At 57.9% G+C, this 21,419-nt stretch overlaps 1 protein-coding gene across 1 annotated transcript; it reads left to right on the top strand.

The window, feature by feature from the left end:
• On the top strand, positions 1-21,172 carry NR5A1 (nuclear receptor subfamily 5 group A member 1). The gene is made up of 6 exons (XM_057722609.1): positions 1-102; positions 244-385; positions 2,419-3,044; positions 9,810-9,929; positions 11,791-11,938; positions 19,531-21,172. Exons 1-6 carry the CDS (start codon positions 1-3, stop codon positions 19,776-19,778), a joined length of 1,386 nt encoding a protein of 461 aa, XP_057578592.1. The 3' UTR covers positions 19,779-21,172.
• The last annotated feature ends 247 nt before the right edge of the window (positions 21,173-21,419 follow it).

The raw sequence follows: 21,419 nt of genomic DNA on the forward strand, positions 1-21,419 counted from the left end.
ATGGACTATTCGTACGACGAGGACCTGGACGAGCTGTGCCCCGTCTGTGGGGACAAGGTGTCCGGCTACCACTACGGGCTGCTCACATGCGAGAGCTGCAAGGTGAGCGGGCAGCTGGCTGGCAGGGGACGGGCGTGCAGGGCAGGGGGCAGGATGTGGGGGAAAGCCCTGCTGCTGCTGGGAGGCGCAGGGAAGGGGAGACGGGGGCCCGCCCCCTCCCGCACTGACTCCCCTCTCCCTCAGGGCTTCTTCAAGCGCACGGTGCAGAACAACAAGCACTACACGTGCACCGAGAGCCAGAGCTGCAAGATAGACAAGACGCAGCGCAAGCGCTGTCCCTTCTGCCGCTTCCAGAAGTGCCTGACGGTGGGGATGCGCCTGGAAGGTGCGCACGCCGCTGCGCCTCCTACCCCTGACCTCTGATGGCGAGAGGGGACAGGGGGTGGGGGTGGGGATGGGAGAAGGGGTGAGGGGAGGGTACCATAGGTCTTCTAAAAGTTTCTGGGGCCAGACGATTAGCCCCTCGCGTGACATTAGGAGCCGATCTGTGTGGGGAGGTGTGAGAACTGATGTCAGTCTGGGTGAAAGGATGCATGCAGGACCAGCCTGGGATGGGTTGAGAAGTATCTAAAAATGAACCCGAGAGAGATGACCCTTGGGGGCAGGGCAGCACAGGGCAGACCCCCATAGAGCTACTCCCTCTGCCAGGAGTTCTGTAACACCCCCACTGACATCCCACACTAGCCAGAGCCAAGGTTTTCAATCTCTTTACTGGAGTGCAAGTCCCAGTCCCACCACTTACAGGCTGGGTGACATTGGGCAGTTCCTTAACCTCTCTGAGCTGCAGATTTCCTGTCTTAAAAATAGGTGTAATAGTAGTGTCTTTCTCCTTGAGTTACTGAGAGAATTGTATAAGAAGCTCCTAGCATGGTGCCTGGCACATAGAAAATACTCAACAGGTTAGCTATTATTGTTATCCCAATTTATGTTATTATCTGTCCAACATCACTGTGCAGCCCACACTCACCCAGACCATCCCTCTGTTCATCTGTCCATCCATCCACAAGAGTCACTCAGTTCATTCACTCAGGAGGTTCTTAGCCAGGCCCTAGAGAGCTGGGGAATGGGGGCAGTTCTTAGCAACTGCCTGCAGAGAACCCAGGTCCATCCTTGTCTCCCTATCCCCACCCTTAGCTCTCTCCAAAGGGAGGAAAAACATTTCAACAGGAAAGACTCAAGCTCTTTGAGGATGGACAGTCGTAGGCTTCCACCCCGCTGGCCCCAGCCGGGCTGTGCGCCGAGCAGGCAGCTGTTAAAGTTTTAAAACAATGTAGAAGGCCCCTGGTGGCTCTGAGAGCTGTAGGCCACAAGTCCTGCCACCTAGAGGAAGGGCTTCTGAGGGAAGGGGGATATCCTGTCCTGTCCCATGTCCCCAGCTCCAGGTCCTGAGGGGCTCAGAAGAACTAGTTGTTGTGAGCAGCAGAGACCCCTGGTAGGGCCTGCCCCCATGGCAGGAAGACTGGCTGCGTGCGCCCCCGAGACACATCCCTTGCTGAGCACCGCCCTCTCCCTCCTCTTCTCTCCCTTCTCCTGGAGCCCAGGGTGGGGTCCTATCTGAGCAGAGGCTGGAGCCACACTTTGGCTGCAGAGACACACCTGTTGGGTCCGGCTGGTGACACATTCTTGGCCAGGCAGAGGGACATCTGGTCAGCAAGGGAGGTCCCTTCCCCCAGCCCAGAGTCCCAGCCCCCAGCCAGCCCTAAACTCAGCTGCAGATTCGAAGGCAGCAGGGGAAGCCCGAGTCATTTTGCAGCAGAGGTTCAACAGAGTCAGACCTTCAGTCAAGAAGCAGCTGGACACTGGGGACCCACCTGTGAACAAGGCTGACCAGAGCCCACTTCCTGTCACCATCTCCTCGCCGGGCCTGGAGCTGGGCACCTGAGCCCGTTGCTGAGCCCCCAGAAGCTCTCAGCCTGGGTCCACGGCAAGAGGGCCCTCAGCAGGACGAGAGTGGGCGAGAGACAAGACATCTGGGTCAGGAACAGTAGATGCTGCCTGGGTGGATCCAGGACCACTCTGGGTGTTTAGCAGGTGCAAGAGAAGGAAAGGGTTTGAGGCAGAAGGGATATCAATGCAGGGCAGAGGAAGTGCCAAGCAGAGGAGCAGAGATGTAGTAAGGGGGAGTAGAAAGAACGCAGGATTTCCGGAGGGGTAACCTGGAAAGGTGAACAGGGCCTTGAATGCCAGGTGAGGGAGACTGACTTCCCCTGAGTTCACCAGTTAAGGGCACTGGAGCAGCCATGGGGGTCCTGGGCTGGGGAGTGACCCAATCAGATCTGGTTGGGGAAGGATTGTGGGTGGGGAGGTAGGGCCGGTGGCCTGGAGGGGGTGAGCCTGCCCCTCTGCCTCTGCCCACAGCCGTGCGCGCTGACCGCATGCGGGGCGGCCGGAACAAGTTTGGGCCCATGTACAAGCGGGACCGGGCCCTGAAGCAGCAGAAGAAGGCACAGATTCGAGCCAATGGCTTCAAGCTGGAGACAGGCCCCCCAATGGGGGTGCCCCCCCCACCCCCTCCCCCACCGGACTACATGCTGCCCCCTGGCCTGCATGCACCTGAGCCCAAGGGCCTGGCCTCTGGTCCACCTGCTGGGCCACTGGGCGACTTTGGGGCCCCAGCGTTGCCTATGGCTGTGCCCAGCGCCCATGGGCCACTGGCTGGCTACCTCTATCCTGCCTTCCCTGGCCGCGCCATCAAGTCCGAGTACCCAGAGCCCTATGCCAGCCCCCCACAGCCCGGGCCACCCTATGGCTACCCAGAGCCCTTCTCCGGAGGGCCTGGTGTGCCCGAGCTCATCCTGCAGCTGCTGCAGCTGGAACCAGATGAGGACCAGGTACGGGCGCGCATCGTGGGCTGCCTGCAGGAACCGGCCAAAGGCCGCCCCGACCAGCCTGCACCCTTCAGCCTCCTGTGCAGGATGGCTGACCAGACCTTCATCTCCATCGTGGACTGGGCACGCAGGTGCATGGTCTTCAAGGAGCTGGAGGTGAGTTCCTCCTCCCGGGCTGGCCGCTGGATCTGGGAGGTCCTCTCCGCTGCCTAAGTCTCAGTCTTGGCCACCCCTTGGGTGGGGCTATCCTGCCCACTGGCTTCAGGCCGTGTCTGGGGACAGGGAGGCCACACTGGGGACATGAGGAGTGTTTCTGGTCCATAATAGCCTTCCTTGCTCCTCTCCCACCTCCTCATTCACCCACCACCCCCCTTTCTTCTTCTCTGTTTCCTGAGTGTGTTTCTCATGGCCTCTGCTTCTTCTATCTCTTTCTGTTGTCTCTCTCCCTGGTGCGCTGTCTCTCTGCTTCCCTGTCTCTCTCTGGTCCCTTCAATCTCTGTCTCTTTCTCTCCTAGTCTGGGTCTTTGTAGACGCTTATCTTTCTTTCTCTGAGACTCTGGGCTCTCCCACAGGACTAGCTGAGTCCTTGGGAGGCTGTCTCTGGCTGCGCCAGCCCAACGTCAGGAAGAGGGTCCAACCTATACTGTCCTCTCATTTGGAGAGGCCACACTCCCTGCTAGCCTCAGATGTCACAGCAGGGTCTTGGTATCTCAGATTTTGGGATGCTTCTCCTTCCCAGCTAAGGTGAAAGATCTTACTGTCGCTGTATCTGTCATGCATGATGGTTAGTCCCATGTGTAAATGTATATGTCTGTGTGTGCAGGGAGAGCTAATTGGGAGGGTAAGTGGGGGACTGCAGGACTCGTCTCTCATCTTCCAAATGCCTCAACTGCAAGGCCTTCCATTCCCCTGTTGCGGTACCCGCAGCTAAAGTAAGCAGGAGGGCAGCAGGAGAAACTAAGGCCAGACACGGAAGAACTTCCCAGTCATCTCGCCTAGTGGTTTGAAGCGCCCAAAGCCTAGGAGCTGCCCCTCTAGTGCCCTGGCTCCCTATGATGAGGGTTTCTGCCAACCTCAGAGCTCCCCGCTCCGCCCCACGCCTGGCCAAGCCCATCCTCCCTGACCTACACAGAGACATGATAGGCCTTTAGTCTGGGCCTATCCATGTTTGCCTTGCCCAGGTCAGCCCCCTTGGCTGTTCTGGGACTAGATGTAAACAGCAGGGCCTGTTGCCCTCCCTGCTGGGGCCACTGCAGCCTTGAGCAGCATTGTCAGTGCTGACGCCACTCAGGCCTGGGCTTCCTCCAGGGGCATGTGGCCAGATGGGCCGGGGGCACTGCCTGCCGGGGCTGGGCTGGGCATGGGGAGGGGGGCAGGGAAGAGATGAGGGCTGGGCACTGTGAGCCCTTGAGGCATCATGGGGCTGGAGGCCTGGGTTGCTCTGGGAGTCAAGATTGGTGGTGATGGCTTCTGCTTCTACTGTGGAGGGCCTGTCGTGGCTGAGGTCTGGGGATGTGCCCCGTGTCTGTCATGAGGTGGGACTTCTCACCTCTGCCCCCTCTCTAGGCCAACCTCCTGGATAGAATAAGAGGCAGGACCTCGAACAATCCCATCTGCCTTCCACTCATGGCTGGAGGCGCTGGTGGGGGGTAAGGGTCCCAAGAAAAGAAAAAAAAGCTGACCCTTGCCAGCTTTCCTTCCAGGCTTCCCATGAGCCCCCAGGGCAAGGGGGAGGAGGAGAAGAGCATTACTGCCCTTCCAGAACCCTGGATGCAGGGGCAGGGCACTTCCTCTGGCTGCCTTCCTGGTCTCTTGGGGTTTTTCACGCAGGATGGGAAGGGCTTTTGTCCCAGCTTTGCTGAGTGTTTTTTCCTGCTTCTGGCTTCTCTGTGGTCCAAACCTTCCTGCTTCCCCTTCCCAGAGTCTCTGAATCAAGCCCAGGAATATGAACCATGGTTACCAACCTCTGTAGAGGAGCCTTGCAGATAAGTACCAGCCCAGCCCCGAGAGGGCCTCTCATCAGCCACATGGAACTGAGTGACTCTGTTCTCCCTTTTGACTGACTATTCATTCTTCACCTCTGGGCAGGGCGCGGCAGACAGCAGAGGGGGTTCCCTAGCTCTGAGAGCGGGGTGGCTCTTGGCCTGTGCAGAGGGATGTTCAAATGAATTGGACCCAAGAGGCTGCCAGGCTAGAGAAAGAGGCAGACATGCACATGGGTAATGCCAACCCAGCATGGCCAGGCTCCGAGAGTAGTAGAAAGGGGCCAAGGGAGTCCAACAGGAGAGCAAATGGCTCTATCTTAGAAAGTCCGGGAAGGTTTCTTTGATCTGCACCTGTCCAGAAAGCAGCCTGAGACGGTTAAGGGCGTTCCGGGAAAGGCGAACAGCATAAGGCCCAGGAGTGTGAAAAGGCATCGTGTGTCAGGGAGTCCCAGGTGGTCTGGTGAGGCAGGGCTGGAAGCAGAGCTCGGCCCAGGAGTAGGCTCTCTGGCAGTGGGTGATGGACAGCCTGCCAGGGAAGGGCAGGCTTCCAGCCCGAGCCTGAGTTCTCCCCAGAGTCCCGCTCAGTCCTCTGTGATGCTGATGACATCTTGGTGCCCAGGAGAAGGCCTGGGGTCTTTGCTGAGCTGACATTGGGGCTCCAGTTACCCTCTTGGGGTTCCCCTTCTCCATCCTCTTTCCCAGCTTGGATGTCCCTCTGTCTCGGTTTTTCCATCTCATGCAATCACAGTGTGTCAGATCTGACATGGCACAGAGGTTAGTAACATAGATCAGAACCAGAGAGGCCAGTGTTCAAGTTCCAGATCTGTGACTTCTCTGGTGTGTGACTTAGGGCAAGTGACTTTACTCCTCTGGGCCTCAGTTGTCCCTATCTGTAAAAGGGGGGGAGTTGAAATAGTAGCCACCCCATAGGGTTGTTGGAAGAGCTTAGTGAACTAGGGCAGGTAAAGAATTTAGCACAGAGTGCAGCGCACAGGAGGTGTTTGGTGAGCGGGGACAGTGGCTCCCTCCTTCACTGGGCCCCTCTGCTGCTGTACCATTGAATCTAACCTTGCAGGTGGTAGACAGGCCTGGCCAGGAAAAGGGAGGAAAGATATATCGTGTTCATGCTCCTCTGAGGGCACTAGAGCTCTGGGTGAAGACAGGGCCCTCCTTGCCCTGGGCTTCCAAAGCAGCTTCATACCTGCAAGGAAGCAGAAACTCACTTGTACGTACTGCTCAGCGGAGGCAGGGTGTAGGCCCAGGCAGGCAGCCTCTCTGGACAGTCCCCGTGAAGGACAGCTGGGAGGATGCAAGACAGGAATCAGGAAGGTGGAGGCGAGGGCCAAGAGCGCCTAATGACCCATCTTGACATCAGTTCACCCTTGACATCCTGCTCCGAGGCCCCCAATTGGCAACAGATTTAACTGCTTAGATATATGGTTTCATTTAAGTGGCAGTAACTCTGTCAGTCCTGGGCTGACAAATGACAGCCTGCCAACCACTCGGCCAGGAAAGAGCCGTGGCCAGCCCGTGGCTTGTCAGCCACTGGAGAATTACAGAGCCTGCTGGCCTTCGACCGCCAGACTGATCAGACCCCAGGGGGCTGCGGAGGAGGGCCTGCTGGGAGGGAGGTCATCTCGGCACCCATAAATACCCCATCTCCGAGGCAGGCCGCAAAGTGTCAAGGCTCCAGGAAGATTTGTGGCAGAGCGGCAGGAGGGGTGGGCGGCTGGTGGGCCCAGTAGACAGGCCAGGCTGACAAGGGACCCCAGGGCCGGGACTGCAAATGTCCTTGTTCCCAGGGTGGCTGGGTGGCCTGAGGGTAGAGGAAGAACCTTTTGCTTAGGGAGAAAGCCACAGAAGGTGAAAACCAGCCCTCTTTGGTTAAGTGAGCCTCTTAGCCACCTGCTTTCCCATGGAGAGGGGCTGGCAGCTAGGGGCCTCTGGTTTTCTTTTAAATAAAAAGGGGTGTGTGTGTGTGTGTGTGTGTGTGTGTGTGTGTGTGTGTGTGTGTGTGTTCGTTCATCTGTATGGGGAGTGTTTGGAGTGTGGTGTCTTTATGTGACCACCTAGGGGAAGAGAGAGTGAAGAGTCTGGAAGGCATGATTACTTGCTTGACTGGTGGGTAGGGGAACCCGGGCCAGGGCCATCCCTGGAATAGCTGAGCGTGGGTTCCCAGTCCCCTTCATGACTGACACTGCTGTGCTCATATGCTTTCTCTAACCAGAAGAGGGAGGACTTATTTTTCCCATTTCTCAGAATAGGAAACCAGAGCAGAGGAGGCTGTGTGGCTACGGGGGAATCAGAGGGCACAGCGCGCCAAAGCCCAGCCACTGTAGTGCATCTCTCTGCCCTGCACCCCTATCAGCCCCGTGGGCACGGCTGCCCCCACTCCCGGGGTCCGAGGTCTGGGTACAGAGTCTGCTCCCAGGGCTTGGCCAGCCGGGTCACTGTGACCCCTTCTGCTTTCTGCCCAAAGCTCAGCCAGCTTATCTCCTAATTCTCTCCCTTATCTCTTGCGCTTCCACCTCCCCACCCCCTGTTCCTTTAATTCAGGCACAAGGGTGTCTGCTCCCGAGGGCCCCAATGGGTGGGGGGCAGAGCCCAGCCCTGCACGTGCTGCCTCCGCCTCTGCCTCCATCTGGGTTGCCCACAGTGGGCCAGTGCAGCGCCTCGAGCCGGCACCTCCTGCTTGGGCTCCAGGAGTGCCCAGGGCCCCCAGGAAGACCGGCCCAGGCAGGGAGTCTGTGCAGAGCCCAGCTCCCAGCGATTACCTGAGGGGAGCTTCTGCTTCTTTATCTGTGAGGGGCAGAGGTGAGGCGTCCCGGGCCTGCTGGGAACGGGGCCTGGTCTAGGTGCGCGCTGAGCCTTGCCTCCCTTCTTGGACGCTGTATGGGGAGGCTCTCTGGGGACCAGCCACTTCCTGAAGGCGAGGTGTCTCCGTGGTCACCCCTGCCTGGCTCTCAGTCCCTCCTGGCCCCTCGCAGCCAGGGCTACTTCTGGCTGAGCCTGGGGTGCCCCTGGCTGGGTTTCCTGTTCTGACAGTAATGGGGCCCTAGGATGGACTTTCTGCAAGGAGAAGGAGCGGTAGGTATGGATTCATGACCCAGAGGGGAGCGGAGGAGGGGAGGCTGGGAGGCTGGGGACTCAGAGCCAGATAGGGACAGACCCTCCCTCTTGTTCTCAGCCACGCGGGCTGGGGAAGGGCTGGGCAGGAGAGGCCTGGAGGAAGCCTGACGGTGTGTCCAGCTGCTTGCTTTGCTGTTTGTCTACTTCTCTCTCCCTCTGTCTCTCTGAGGACAGGCCCCCGGGCCACCCCCAGGAGAGGAACAGAGCAGAGGGGAGGAGGGGGCTTCTACCCCCCACCCCCACCCCGAGAAGAAAGAGCTGTTGGTTAGTTCCCCACAGGCCGGGGGCTGCCTGGACTCCTCTAGCCTCTGGGTTGGGGGTGGTTCCTCTGTGCTCTCTGTGCATGTCTTATGGTGGGGGGCACATATTTGTTCATCAAGCACTTACTGACCCCTCCTCTGGGGGCCCAGAGATGCGCTGGACACCAGTCCTGCCTTCCCAGACCACACAGGTATCAGGGAAGTCAGATGTGGCAGGTGCCACGTCCAGAGGATGGGAGGGCTTCGTGGGGGAGGTAGTGAGCCTGCCGTGAACTCTAGGGTGGCAAGGGTGGGTCTTCCTTCACACCTAGTGTTAAGAGCACAGATGAGCTAGACAGAGCCATGTGACCTTGGGTAAGATACTTGACCTCTCTGAGCTCAGTGTCCTCTCTCCATGGATGGAGGATAACAATGGTACCTACCGCAAGCGCTTGTGGAGCTGCAGCTCAGTGACTCTTAGCTATCGTGGTTTGCATTTACTGCAGGGCATGGCCCAAGGAGGTGCCCAAGAAGTGCCCACTGGGTAGATGGTGGCGGCCGATGAGCCACACATGCTGAGAGGGACTGGAGTCTGCACTGTGTCCTCCTAGGGTGACACGCAGCACCCAGCGCGGTTCTGGACACGCAGAAGCGTTCAGCATTCACTGTGGAGGGCTGTGAGAATGCCAGCCGTGGCCCTGGCCTGGCTCTGCATCTCTGTGACCCCAGAAGAGTCCCTTGCCCTCTCCGAGTGGCAGATTCTTCATCTGGAAATAGGAGTTTAGGTCAGGGGGTCCCTCAGGGCCCCTCTGGCCCTGGCATCCCATGGTCCTGAGTCCCACTTGTCACTGTCATGAGGGTCCACTCCTGCCACGCTAGAATGTGGCGATTCCCCAGACTGGAGGCCAGTCCCTACCCTCACACTGAGCACCCCGAGTGCAGCCTGGGGATTCAGAATCGGCCCTGTGTGCCCTTCCTGCTTCTGATGTAGACTGTTGCCAGCCACCTGCTCGTTCCCTGGGCTGGACCTCCTCTCTTCCCATGAGCTTGAAAGTTCTGCACAAGACCTGGGGGGGGCCCTCTGTTTTCCCTACGTGGCTCCTTTTTGAGTGATCGAGGCTGCGAGAGATGTGACCACAGGCCAAATGGGCAGAAGGAAAAATTAACACTAATCTTCCCTTACATCTGAAGGAATCCTTCACAAAGCACTTCCATGGACATTATTCTCTAACATTTATTGAGGGCTTAATATGTGCCGGACCACATTCTAATACTTTGCCCACTTTCCAGGTGAGAAAGGTTACAGAACTTGCTTAAGGTCATACAACTTGTAAGAGGCAGAGCCGGGACCTGAGAGCCTCTGTTGGACCCTTTATTATCTTGCTAGACCCCGCCACACTTTGATAAAGAAGACAGATGGGCAAACTGGACACAGAGGTTGGACGCTTGCCTGGGTTACATTCCCAGTTGAACCTCTGAACTCAGAGCTGAGAGGAGGAGGGGCGAGGGGAAGGTCCCCAGCTGGACCATGGCTGGACCCCGGACCCCTATGTGCCTCTTCCTTGCAGGTGGCCGACCAGATGACGCTGCTGCAGAACTGCTGGAGCGAGCTGCTGGTGTTTGACCACATCTACCGTCAGATCCAACATGGCAAGGAGGGTAGCATCCTGCTGGTCACCGGGCAGGAGGTGACCAGACCCTACTGTGCCCTGCCCTACCCACCCGCCACAACGCACGTCCAGAATTCTGGGCTCAGAAGAGGTCCCAGGCCTCCCCAGGGCTGGCCCTGAGCACCACTGAATATCAGCCCTTTCCCCAGGATCATGGGGTGCCCACCAGCCTGACCTCCCTCTGACCAGCCTTAGCTTTCACCTTGAGAAGAACCAGCCCCTTGGAGCCCTGCTCTGGGGGAAGCAGCTCAGGGATGTGGGGAAGGTCATGGAGGCTCTTGGAGGAGGTGATGGTGGCACTGGGTAGTGAAAGATAAATAAGGTTGATCAGGTAGTGACAGGGGTGGAGGGGCAGTCCCCACCTCCACACACGCAGAGGAGGTAGCATGGGTCAGGCTCAGAGAGGGAGGTTAGGACTGCTGAGCTGCCGGGGTCGCTGGTGTGCTGGGACATGGGTTTAGGGGCGGGGGCCCTGTGGGGACTGGGGTGAGGTGAGAGGTAGGGCTGGAGGGGTGGCCAGGGGCTAGGATGGGCAAAACGTTACAGATACTAAATCCTGAATGAGTGGATGGATGGATGGATGGGCGAAGGGGTCTGGGCCTCAGAGAGCTCAGAGTCAGAATTTGGGCACTCTTCGAGCAGGGAATTAGGGGCACTAGGATGGGAGGCATAGGGGGAGGGTGCCCCTGAAATCAAGCAGGGAACGTCAGAAGAGTTTTAAGTGGAGGAGGAGCGCCAGGTTGTATTTGAGGAAGCACATGGAGGAGGCAAGATGGGAGGTGAGGAGGAAATGAAGGCAGCCACACACTGCTCAGAACACTGGAGACCTGGAAGGGCACAATTCAGGGAGGAAGTGAGAGGAGGTGGAGGGGAAGTGGAGGGAAGGAGGGAGAAGGAAAGAGAGGTTGATGCCCAGGGTCTAGCCTGGTGGAGAGAGCATCACCCCTGGGGGGGATGCAGGAGGAGTGGGTTTCACAGGTGCCTGGACGGGGCTGGGGATTGGAGACTGAGGCCCTGCTCCCCACCCCCTACCTCCAACCCAGGCCCACTGTCCTCATCCTCTGTTCTCACCTTGCTGGTCACAAGGATGTAACTTTGAGGCCACCTGTGAGTGCAAATGAAGGGAGTCTGAGGCATGAGTGTTGGCCCCTGTCAACACATGGGTGGAAATCTCTGAGGCCATGGGACCATCCTGTGTGTGAGTGTGGGCGTGTGTGTGTGCACGAGCATGCGCACCTGTATTTTATTGTGCAGATATCTCCACACACATAAGTGCGTGGGTGTTGAGATCTGCCCGTCACCATGTCAGTGGGAACATATACACGGGCACGTGTCTGTCTGTGTTAGCCTGTGATGTGACCAAAGAAGAGGGTGTGTGTGCGTGTGTTCACATCCTGAAGTGGGTGTCCCTGCGTGTGTGTGAACGTGAGCCGAGGTGTGGCCACATCTCCAGTCCTGGGGTCTCTGTGTGGGCCCCCAGGCAGTCACGTGGCCACGTCCACGTGTACCCAGGCAGCACTGCCCTGCCCCTGCCCCCACACCCAGCACGGCACGGTACTCACTGCAGACGCCACACAAAACACTAAAGCTGCTTGTGCCACTGGGCCTGGTGGCGGCTCTTTGTACATGAAGGACCCTTCAGCGCTCCCTCTGCACTCCCCTGCCTGGTGTCAGTGCTGCTGCGTGGGGACCCTCAGCTCTGGGCAGGGCAGTGGGAGCAGAGCTGGGAGCCTGGGGAGGGTCCAGGGGCCTGAGGAGAAGCCGCCCTCCCACCTGGCTCAGCTCCGAGGCTGAGCACCCCTGAGCCCCAGCCTCTGACCCGTGTCTCCCACCCACGCCCAGCCCTCGTGTCCCTGAGCCCTGCCCTCTGCCCACCCAGGTGGAGCTGACCACGGTGGCTGCCCAGGCAGGCTCCCTGCTGCACAGCCTGGTACTTCGGGCCCAGGAGCTGGTGCTACAGCTGCACGCGCTGCAGCTGGACCGCCAAGAGTTCGTCTGCCTCAAGTTCCTCATCCTCTTCAGCCTCGGTGAGTGGGCTGAGCAGGGCCTGGCCTGGGAGGTGGGGGGTGGGGGGCGGCAAGGGGGTGGGGTGGAGGGCTGGACTGGCGAGGAGACCCCAAGGTGGGGCTCTCCGATGGGTGCCTTGATGAGGCCAGGAGCCCTCCCTGAGTGAATAAAGACATGAGGGGACCTGGCCCAGGGCCTGCTTCCTCTCTGGGCCTGAGTTTCTCTGTTTGGAAGGACAGAGGGCCAGGGTGACGTCTAAGACTTGATGGGACAAGGACCCCTCCTGAGGATTTGGTAAATTCCTGGCTGAAAGCCCTAGAAAGGTGCCCATGCCACCTTGGAAAATGCCCATGTGATTTCAGGAGCTTCTGATCCCTGGCTCCCATCCTGAGGTCCCTGTTTTTCCTAATTCCCTGCTCTAGGAGTGTCTAAATTGTCACTCTGAGCTCTCTGGGGCCCAGGCCACTTTGCCCATTGATTCATTCACTCATTCAAAAGGATCCCAAATCCCTGTCTTCACGGAGCTGACCTACTCTTGGGGAGAGAGACAATAAGCGTAATATGATTAGTAAAATATATAAATTAGTGAAACGATTCATAAAATGTATAGCCTGGGAGACTGCGGTAAGTGCTAAGGAGGAAAACAAAGCAGGGCAAGGGCAGAGGGCAGCCTGCCAGCTCACCCCGCTCCCCAGGTGTCTGGGTCTCCCTCCCTTTGCCCTCCTGACCCCAGCCTATGCCGTTCACATCTCCACCCTCCCTCTGGGCTCTCATCAGGTCAGCCTCCTTCTGTCCTCCTTCACCCAGCAAGCCATGTCCAGTGCCCTCCCTGTGCTCAGCGATGCTGCAATAGAGGTTTTCCCTGCCCCCAGGGAAAACCTGGTCTGGAGAGAGACCTCCAGCCAGCGCCTTCAGGGCTGAGACAGAGAAATGGGGAACCCAGGATGGGGAGCAAGGGATCTGCCTGGAAGGTTTCCTGGAAGAAGGACATCTGAGCTGGGTCTTGAGGGATGAATAGGAGTTTGAGCCGGGTTTTGGCAGGGGGTGATAAATCTTTTAGCAGAGGTATAGATGGGATGGAAGGTTGGAAGAGAGGGGCATGAATGCCTTGTTACCTGGGGAGGGGACAGGATTGAGATGTTGCCTTTGTGGCAGATGGCATCATAACCACAGTCTGGCAAGGGTGTACCTGCCCGAGAGTGGGGGCAGGTGGGGAAGCAGAGGGTAAGAGAACAAGCTGGGGGGTGGGGCAGTGATTAGTGAAGTACTGATTGGGGCAAGCCCTGTGCTCAGGCTATGGCCATGTGACTGGGTGCCTGGGCTGGGTCTCCTGACTCTGGCACAACAGGTTGGTAGCTGGAGGGTTTATCTGCAAGGCTCCAGGGGTTGGTAGGGGACAGCCATGGTTGGGGGTGGGGCCAGAATCTTGGGCAGCCGGTTAACAGCCTGAAGCCCTCAGAGGAGCCTCAGGGGCCTGGGCCAGGTTCGCTCCAGCTGGGGAAGCCCCCTTCCTCCTTTGCCTCTAGAGGCACCCTCCTCCCAACCTCAGTTTTGCCAGAGCCTCGGACGTGTGTGGTTTGGGGTGTGGAGGCTCCGAGTTATATGCATGTCTGTGCCTTTGTGTTGTGCCTTTGTTTTCACGCATGTACAGACTGTGCACTTCTATAGGCTGGTGGGTTTTCATGTGTCACATGGTGTGAGGAACCTGTATATGACTGAGAAGTGACTGGGGAGATTTGGAGACACGAGGGGTTGGGCCGGTGGTGCTTAGGGCTCATAGTATTATAGTGTGGGTTCTGTGGTGGTTTGGGTGGTTTGTAAGGTGACAGTTCTGAATCTGACCACCATCAAGAGGCCACTAGGAGGTCCTGGGGAGGATGGGGCCGCCAGCCACCAGGTTCCTTGGCCAGGGCGCCATCTTGGTGCCCCTGCAGAGCAGGGAGCACGTCTTGGCTTTCCAGACCACCCAGGGCCTGAGGCACAGGCCTGCAGCCCCCAGCCCCTCTTCCCACCGAAGCCCCAGCTCTGGGGACTGCCAGGCCTGGCACAGCTCTGGCCTCCACCAGGTGACAAATCCAGGACTCCTCCTTCTATGGGGTGTAGGGAGGACAGCAAGGCTGAGCCCAGCCCTCTTCTCCTGGGTCCAGGCAAGGAGCTGCACGCAGCACCGTGAGTGCACGGCCCCTCCTGCACGCTAGCCTTCATCCTGTTTTCCAGAGGAGGCAGCTGGGCCCGGAGACTGGGAGTGTCTACAGTGCTTGTCTGGAACAGGCTGGAGGGGGTGGGACGGAGGCGTGAGAGTGTGTGTGCGTGTGCGCGTGTGTGTGTGTACCTATGCGAGGCAGGGTGTAGCAGTGGTTAGGAATGTTGACTAGAGATGAACCACCTGGATTCTAAGTCTGGACTCTCTCTCTGGTTGTGGGCCCTTGAGCAAATCACTCCCCTCTCTGAGCCTCTATTTTCCCATCTGTAAAGTGAACATCATAATCATCTTTAACTTGCTATAAGGATGTAATAAGAAAATTCCCCAAAGTGCTCAGTGTGAGGCCTGGCCCCTCAGAATATACACCAGTATTGTTTTTACCATAACCATCATTAAGTCACAAGCAAATGAACAAGTTAGTGAATGAAATGAATGAATGAATGAGTTCCCAGTTTTATCGCACACTGTGTGTCTGGCACTGTGCCTTGTCTTTGGAGGCAGTGACCTGGGTCACGGCAGAAATTCAGGGTGGGGGCTGTGAGGGGAGAAGACCCGGGTCCTCGGCCTGTCTGAGCTTGTGGGTGCACAGTGACAGGAGTCCAGGGGAGCCACAAGGGCCTCTGGCTGATGGGTTCCAGTTAGGAGAGGAGCCTGAGCAGTCCAGTGTGATCAGGGCTGGGCCAACAAGGAGAGACCAACTACACCTAGGATATCAGGGAAGGCTGCTTGGAGGAGGAGCCTCAGAGCTGGGCCTCGTAGTATGAGCAGGAGTGTTCTGGGTGAAACAAAGCTAAGCAGCAGAAGAGCATTTCAGATTGAAGGAACAGCTTGTGCACAGGGATGGGCCATCCTGAAAGTTTGGGTGTAGCTGTGGGGCAGGGAGAGGGTGAAGCGGAGGCTGGAGAGGTGGGCAGGGGCTGAGCTGGGCAAGGCCTTGAATGCCAGGCCGGGACCTTGAACCTCCCCTTGGGAAGGATTTTCAGTAGGGAGAAACACGATCAAGTTTGCATGTTGGCCAGGTCCTTCCAACTGCAGCATGGGAAAAGGATGGCAGGTGGCAGCCCAGAGCCCTGCAAGAGGCTAGACATGGAGCCGGGGTGAAGTAGATAAATCTGGGCAAGATGAGGGGGAAGATTTGCCCGGAGTCTGGAAGGTGGGGGGGGCTACTCCCATGACCCCACCCAGACCACCAGAGTCGGGTCCCCAAGGGAACTGGGGCCCAGAGAGGGGTGGCCACTTGCCCCTAGTCCTCCAGCTGGCATGCTGGCCGTCACCCCGGGGCAGCACCTCCCTCGGTGCTCAGGCTGAGTGCGTGGGACGACTGTCTCCCCACCCCAGCCCCCCGTCCCCCACCCCTCCACCCTTCAGCCTGCTCAGTGCCTCCTTCTCGCCTGCCTCCACAGAAGGGTGCCATTTGGTGTCTAAAAAGCCGGCTCAGGCAGCCGCGAAGGCAGGTAAGGAGGTTTAATTAAAATTAGTGCCTCTCTCCTGGCAATCACGGTGTTTATGAAGATGGGCCCGGCTGGCATTGTTCCGCAGAGGACTTAATCGAAGCTTAATGGATTGACCTAACATTCGATTTCCTGACTCGCATTGAGGCGGCGGCAGCAGCATTCCCTTAAGCGTTTGCAATTTACCCACCGCTCGCGCCAACAAAAGGCGGCCTGAATAGCAGCCCCACTCGAGGGGCCATTGTGCGCGGGGGCGCCTGCCTGAGTCACCATTATTGGGACAACATTCTTTATGCCTCGCTGGAATGAAAGGATTATTCAAATATTCAATTAAACCGTGAAAAGGGGGCTTTTCTGAGAACCTGGGGGCCCCCCGGCTCTGCAGAGCGAGCAGGCTGCTCTCGGAGGTGGGGGTGCCATCTCCCAGCCCCCTCCCACCTCCCAAACCCCTGGGATTGCTGGGAGCCGAGCAGGCCCATCTCCAGCCTGCGGCGGCTCAGGGCCCAGAGCTGGGCAGCAGATGAGGTCCAGTTCTTGGGTGCCCTGAGAGGCAGGGATTAATCTGCCCCCATTTTGCAGATGACGGGAAACGGAGGCTCAGATTGGGGAAGGGACTTGCCCCAGGTCACCCAGCTGGTGGTGGAGCTGGGAGGTGAGCCCCTGACACATGAAGGGGGCATCTGCAGGTTTATGTGACCACTGCTCCTGTGTCTAAGGGAGGAAGGGCGTGGTGTCCCAAGGGATGTTGGCTCTGTGGCATCCATCATCCTAGAGACTCTTCACAACAGTCCCTTTAGAGGGAGGTTGGGAGAAGGGGACTTGACCATGTTCCCCTCCAAGGGGAGTCCAGAGTAGCTTATCTGGTTACCTGGGGAAACCAAGGACCCCAGGCTTGGTGGCCCTTGGCCAGGACTCCTGAGTTGGATGGAACATTAGGTCATCAGGGCATCTAATACCCCAGGAACCTGTGTCCAGGCCTGACCCCACCCCTGCTTGCCCACAGTGCTTTGGAGCCAGAGAGATCTGGGTTTGAATCCCGGCTCTAGTATCTATTGTGAGCTCCAGGCACGCTCCACTGTCCCTGCGTGTGTAAGACGCCCTTTCCTTCCTGCCTGGGTGTCTGTGGGGATTAATTGATGGGGCTGGGGCAGGGAAGGTGCAGCAGGTACTGGGGAAGTGGCGCTCCTGTCTTGTACTGTAGTGGCCGGTGCTCAATCAGTGAGCACGCTTCCCTCCCCCAGCCCTGTAGCCCACCTTGTGGGGGCGGTGAGGTCTCCAGCCTGCTGAGAGCTGCAGGACCCGTAGGCGAGGGGTGTCCCTGAAAGCTGTCCTTGTTCTGCACCTCCCCACCCTACACTCTGCCCTGCTGTCCCTGTCACACTGCTGCTGGGAACAGTAAATCCTGGTAAAGCCGAGGCTCTGGTCCTCCCCAGTCCCCTCCCACTCCTGCCTCTACTACAGCATCTTAGGCAGTCCTCCCTGTTTCCTCTGGGCCCTTTACTGCTGTGTGGCCTTGAGCTCGTCCCTATCCTTCTCTGGACCCCCAGCCTCCTACTGCAAATTGTCAGAAGAGAAATAGGAGAATTGCCCAGCCCTGGGGATGGGGGGATTGAAGGTAGATTGGGATGGAAAGAGATTGGGAAAGCGATTGGGCCAGGAGGCACCTCTTGCCCCCAGGTGAGGCTAGTTAGGTGGGGAGACTTCCCATGACCTTTGAGTGTATCTGGAGAGGGCCAGGTTAGGGAACAGGGCTACTATGTACAGTTGGACAGGTTGTTTACTGAACAAGGGCACTTAGACATGGAAAAGGTAGAGGCTGAAATCCAGCCTGCGTGCCTCTCGCCAAGCTGTCTTTCTGTGGACATGGGGACCTTCTTTCTAATTGGCACAAAGATGTCTCGTGGGCTAATGGTGATCCTGGGGAGGCTGGGAAGAATATGACCCTAGCTCACTTACTGAATGAGGTGGGGGGATGGGGGGAGGATGGGGGGTGCCCAGATCCCGCCATACGCCCTGGGTCCAGCTCGGGTTTCCCTAAATCCGTCTTTGGACAACACAGGTTCTAGCGGGCACGCTGGGGGCGGCTGGGGATCAGGGTTGCCAGGAGCATCCAGCCCTCCTGGCGCAGTGGGTGTTAAGAGGGATTAGAGGGGCCAAGGGCTGCGCACGCTGGGCTCCGGGCTCCCCCGCAGCGGCAGGACCGGGAGCGACGGGAGCGGAAGGAAAGTGGAGGGGCGGCCATTTTCCGAACCACTGGACACCGCATCCCAGGCCAGGCAGGGCTAGGAGTTGGGGCTGGGGACAGGTTCTGTGGATTCCTGCTGACCTTCAGCCCCTGGGCAGTGAAAGAGGCCTGCACGCAGTGATGAGGACTCCGGCGACAGGAAACTGGCCCTCCGTGGGCACCCCTGGGGGCCAGACACCTGTGCAGTCCCCAGGCACCTGAGCTCCCCCCGCTGCAAGTTGGGCATGGCCCCTTTCATAGAGGAGGAAGGCTTTCAGGTCAGGAGAGGACAGGGCATAGGCCACTGATTCTAAATCGTGGGACTGGGATTTGAACCACCATCCACCTCATGCTAAAGACAATTTTTGTCTCTTCGCTGGACCTCCGGGGTAGCGGATGCGTTAATCACACTCCTCTGTCCCCGGTACAAATGATCACTGGTCCACACAGAGCCACTACACACCCTCCCCACCCCCATCAGCAACCATCCCTTCACGTTTAACTCATCTCTTCTTGTTTGTCTTGTTCTTACACAATGTGCATGTTTTGTGTGCGAGCACTTTTAATTTATGTAGAGAGCTTTACCTTGCAGATCTCATTCTGGAGCTCCCTTTTTTGTTTTTTATTTTATTTTATTTTATTTTATTTTATTTTATTTTATTTTATTTTATTTTATTTTATTTTACTTTATTTTATTTTTTTTCCCCGCTCAGCCCATGCTTTTAAAGGTCCATCCATCTCCTCAGTGCTGTGTCTTCTCCATCACATCTGTCTACTGCACAGGACTCCCGGGGGTGCAGCCACCTCCTGGCCATCCAGGCCACCTCCCCATCACTGTAAATACTGTTGCAGTGAGCATCCATGGCTCGCCTTGGGGTACTGGAGCCTCTTGATTGGTCAGAGGGTGAACCAGAGGAGTGCCTGTCACTCTCTAGAATGGGGCACTAGTCCACGTGTCCCACAGCTGTGGGAGGGGACCCCTCCACTCACAGTGCGCCTCTCTGGTGGTGGTGCTAATGGGGGATAGTGATGACGGTGGCGGGGTGGTGATGCTGATGGGGCCAGCCCTGGGGATGATGGCAACAGGATGGTTTTGACCATGGGGCTGGGACATGGTGGGAGTAGGAGTGATAGTAACACACTGGGCCTTATGAAGTGCCTGACATTGTTCTTCTGAGCTCTTTCTACATATCAACCCCCTGAATTCTCACAACAATCTTGTGAAGTAGGTACTATTGTCACGCTGTTTTGCAGGTGAAGAAATTAAGAGGCTAAATAACATGTCCAGGAATACAGCTGGGGAGGCTGGTGCTGGTCTTGGTGGTGATGATGGTGGGGCGGATGACGGTGGCAGCAGTGGTGGTGACAGGTGCTCATGGTTGGGTGGTCGACAGTGGCCTTGTGTGTGATAACCACGGGGATGTTAGTGCCAGAGACTGCTGCCAGTGGTGGTGTTCGACCGAGGGGTTGATGGTGACGGTGATCACAGTGGTGACGGGAGTGACTGTGGTTTGGTTGTCGATGGTAGTGACCATGAGTGTGAAAACCAGGGATGCTGCTACCGGGGGCAGTCATGCTGGGGGCAGTGTTCATCAGCAATGGTGATGGTGCCGTGGCGGTCAGGGGGAGATTGTGGTTCGTTGCTGACGGCGGCAGTGCCCGTGTCTTTGGTGATCATAGGGACGTTGGCATCGATGATGTGATGAGGCTGGTGACTGGCTCCTCCCTTTGCAGATGTGAAGTTCCTGAATAACCACAGCCTGGTGAAGGATGCGCAGGAGAAGGCCAACGCCGCCCTGCTCGATTATACCCTGTGCCACTACCCGCACTGCGGGGACAAGTTCCAGCAGCTGCTGCTGTGCCTGGTGGAGGTGCGGGCGCTCAGCATGCAGGCCAAGGAATACCTGTACCACAAGCACCTGGGCAACGAGATGCCGCGAAACAACCTGCTCATCGAGATGCTGCAGGCCAAGCAGACTTGAGCTTGGGCCCGTGTGGGGGCGGGGGAGCCAGGCCGGGGCCAGGGCCGGGGGCCGCAGCATCCCCGCGGCCTCCAGATGGTTTATTTTGTTATGCTGGCCCAGGATCCCACCACGTAGGCCCCACCCCTGAGCTCTCGGAAGCCCTGTGTTCGGGAAGGTGGCTGAAGGCGGGCAGGGCCTGGCTGAGGTGGGGTGGTCCCCACTAACCACTGGCACTTGCCTGCCACTCTGAATGCCCCCAAGGAGGTGGCTGCTAACCACTCCCTCCCTCCCCCTGCTCCCAGCTGTCCGTCCTGGAGTCTGGCGCACAGGCCCAGGGAGGAGGTTTGGATTCCCTGGTGGGCCTCCGTGTCCGTTGAGTCGGAGGTCATCTTTTTCCCCCCTCTCGTGGAAACAGAGCCAGAGACAGGCTGAGCGGACATCAACCAGGGGAGAGGAGAGGGTCTCCAGCACTCCCTCACAGAGACCAGGACAGAAGCCCTTGGTTTTGTAAACTAGGGATAACAGAGTTTGCAAAATTAGGCAAGGGACTGCTGGGCCCTAGAGGACACTGGGAGACTGCTTAGGACAAAAAGACCTCCTCCCTAAACCTTCTATCCCATCTGACATCTGCAGGGGAGATCTTTGACATGTTATGTGAAAAGAATTTTGCTACAATCATCTTTCTCACCCTCTCCCCCCAGCGGAGCAGTTCGGCACATCAACGTTCTCGCCCCGCCCACGGTTGGCCCTCCAGGCTGGTATTTATCTGCAAGGCTGTAGTCGCGAAGCCTTTTGTTTGTTTGTTTTTGTTTTATTTGTTTTTGAATTTATATACTCCTTGAAAGGTGTGTGTGCGGAAGGACAGGGGACAGATTTGAGGACCAAGGCTGGGATTTGGGCATTAGCACCAAGTACAGCCCATGGTCTCCCCCCAACACCCTCATACCAAGTGCCCCATGGGTGGTGCTGGATCATTATTTCTGAGCCCCCACTCCAATCCAGAGAAGAACTTGCCCCCCGACCCCACTAGATGACCAGCAGCATGGCCGGTGGGGGGGCTCAGAGTCTCTGCGGGTGGGAATCCGGGTGATCTTGGGGAGGGTGTGGGGGTCTTCAGATCAGGGACACTGCTGATGAGCCGTCTTTCACGGGCCCCTCCCATTGGGTTCCTTGCTGCACACCCTGGAAGCTGGGCCTCAACTCCCTGGCCTCAACTCCTGTCCTTTGTCCTGAAAGACGCTCTCCAGGGCCGGGCACACGGGAGAGGCCTCGGCTGTCTTCTGTCTCCAGGCTGAGCATCCACTGTCTGTCCTGCTTTCACGGTGCCGTTGCAGCTTGCGCTGAGCTTGCCCAGTTGGAGATGACTGGGCATCCCTGCCCCCGCCTTCCATCACCCTGTCTCGGTCCCCACCCCTCCCCCACCACATATGTGCCCCTGGCCAGGCTGGAGACCCCCAGCCCCCAAACGAGAAGTGCCCTTAAGAATCCCCCAGCCCCCACAGCCCTGGAATAAATTTTGCAATTAGTTTCCAGCTACCTTTGCCTATTTACATTCTAGAGCCAAAGCAGAACCTCCTAAGTGGGTTTGTGTTGTCTAGGGAGGGGCCATGCTCCGAAAGGGATGAAGGCAACACCCAGGTAACCTTTGGGGGAGGAAGG

Source organism: Hippopotamus amphibius, chromosome 2 (assembly GCF_030028045.1).
Source record: "Hippopotamus amphibius kiboko isolate mHipAmp2 chromosome 2, mHipAmp2.hap2, whole genome shotgun sequence".
Classification (NCBI taxonomy): Eukaryota; Metazoa; Chordata; class Mammalia; order Artiodactyla; family Hippopotamidae; genus Hippopotamus; species Hippopotamus amphibius.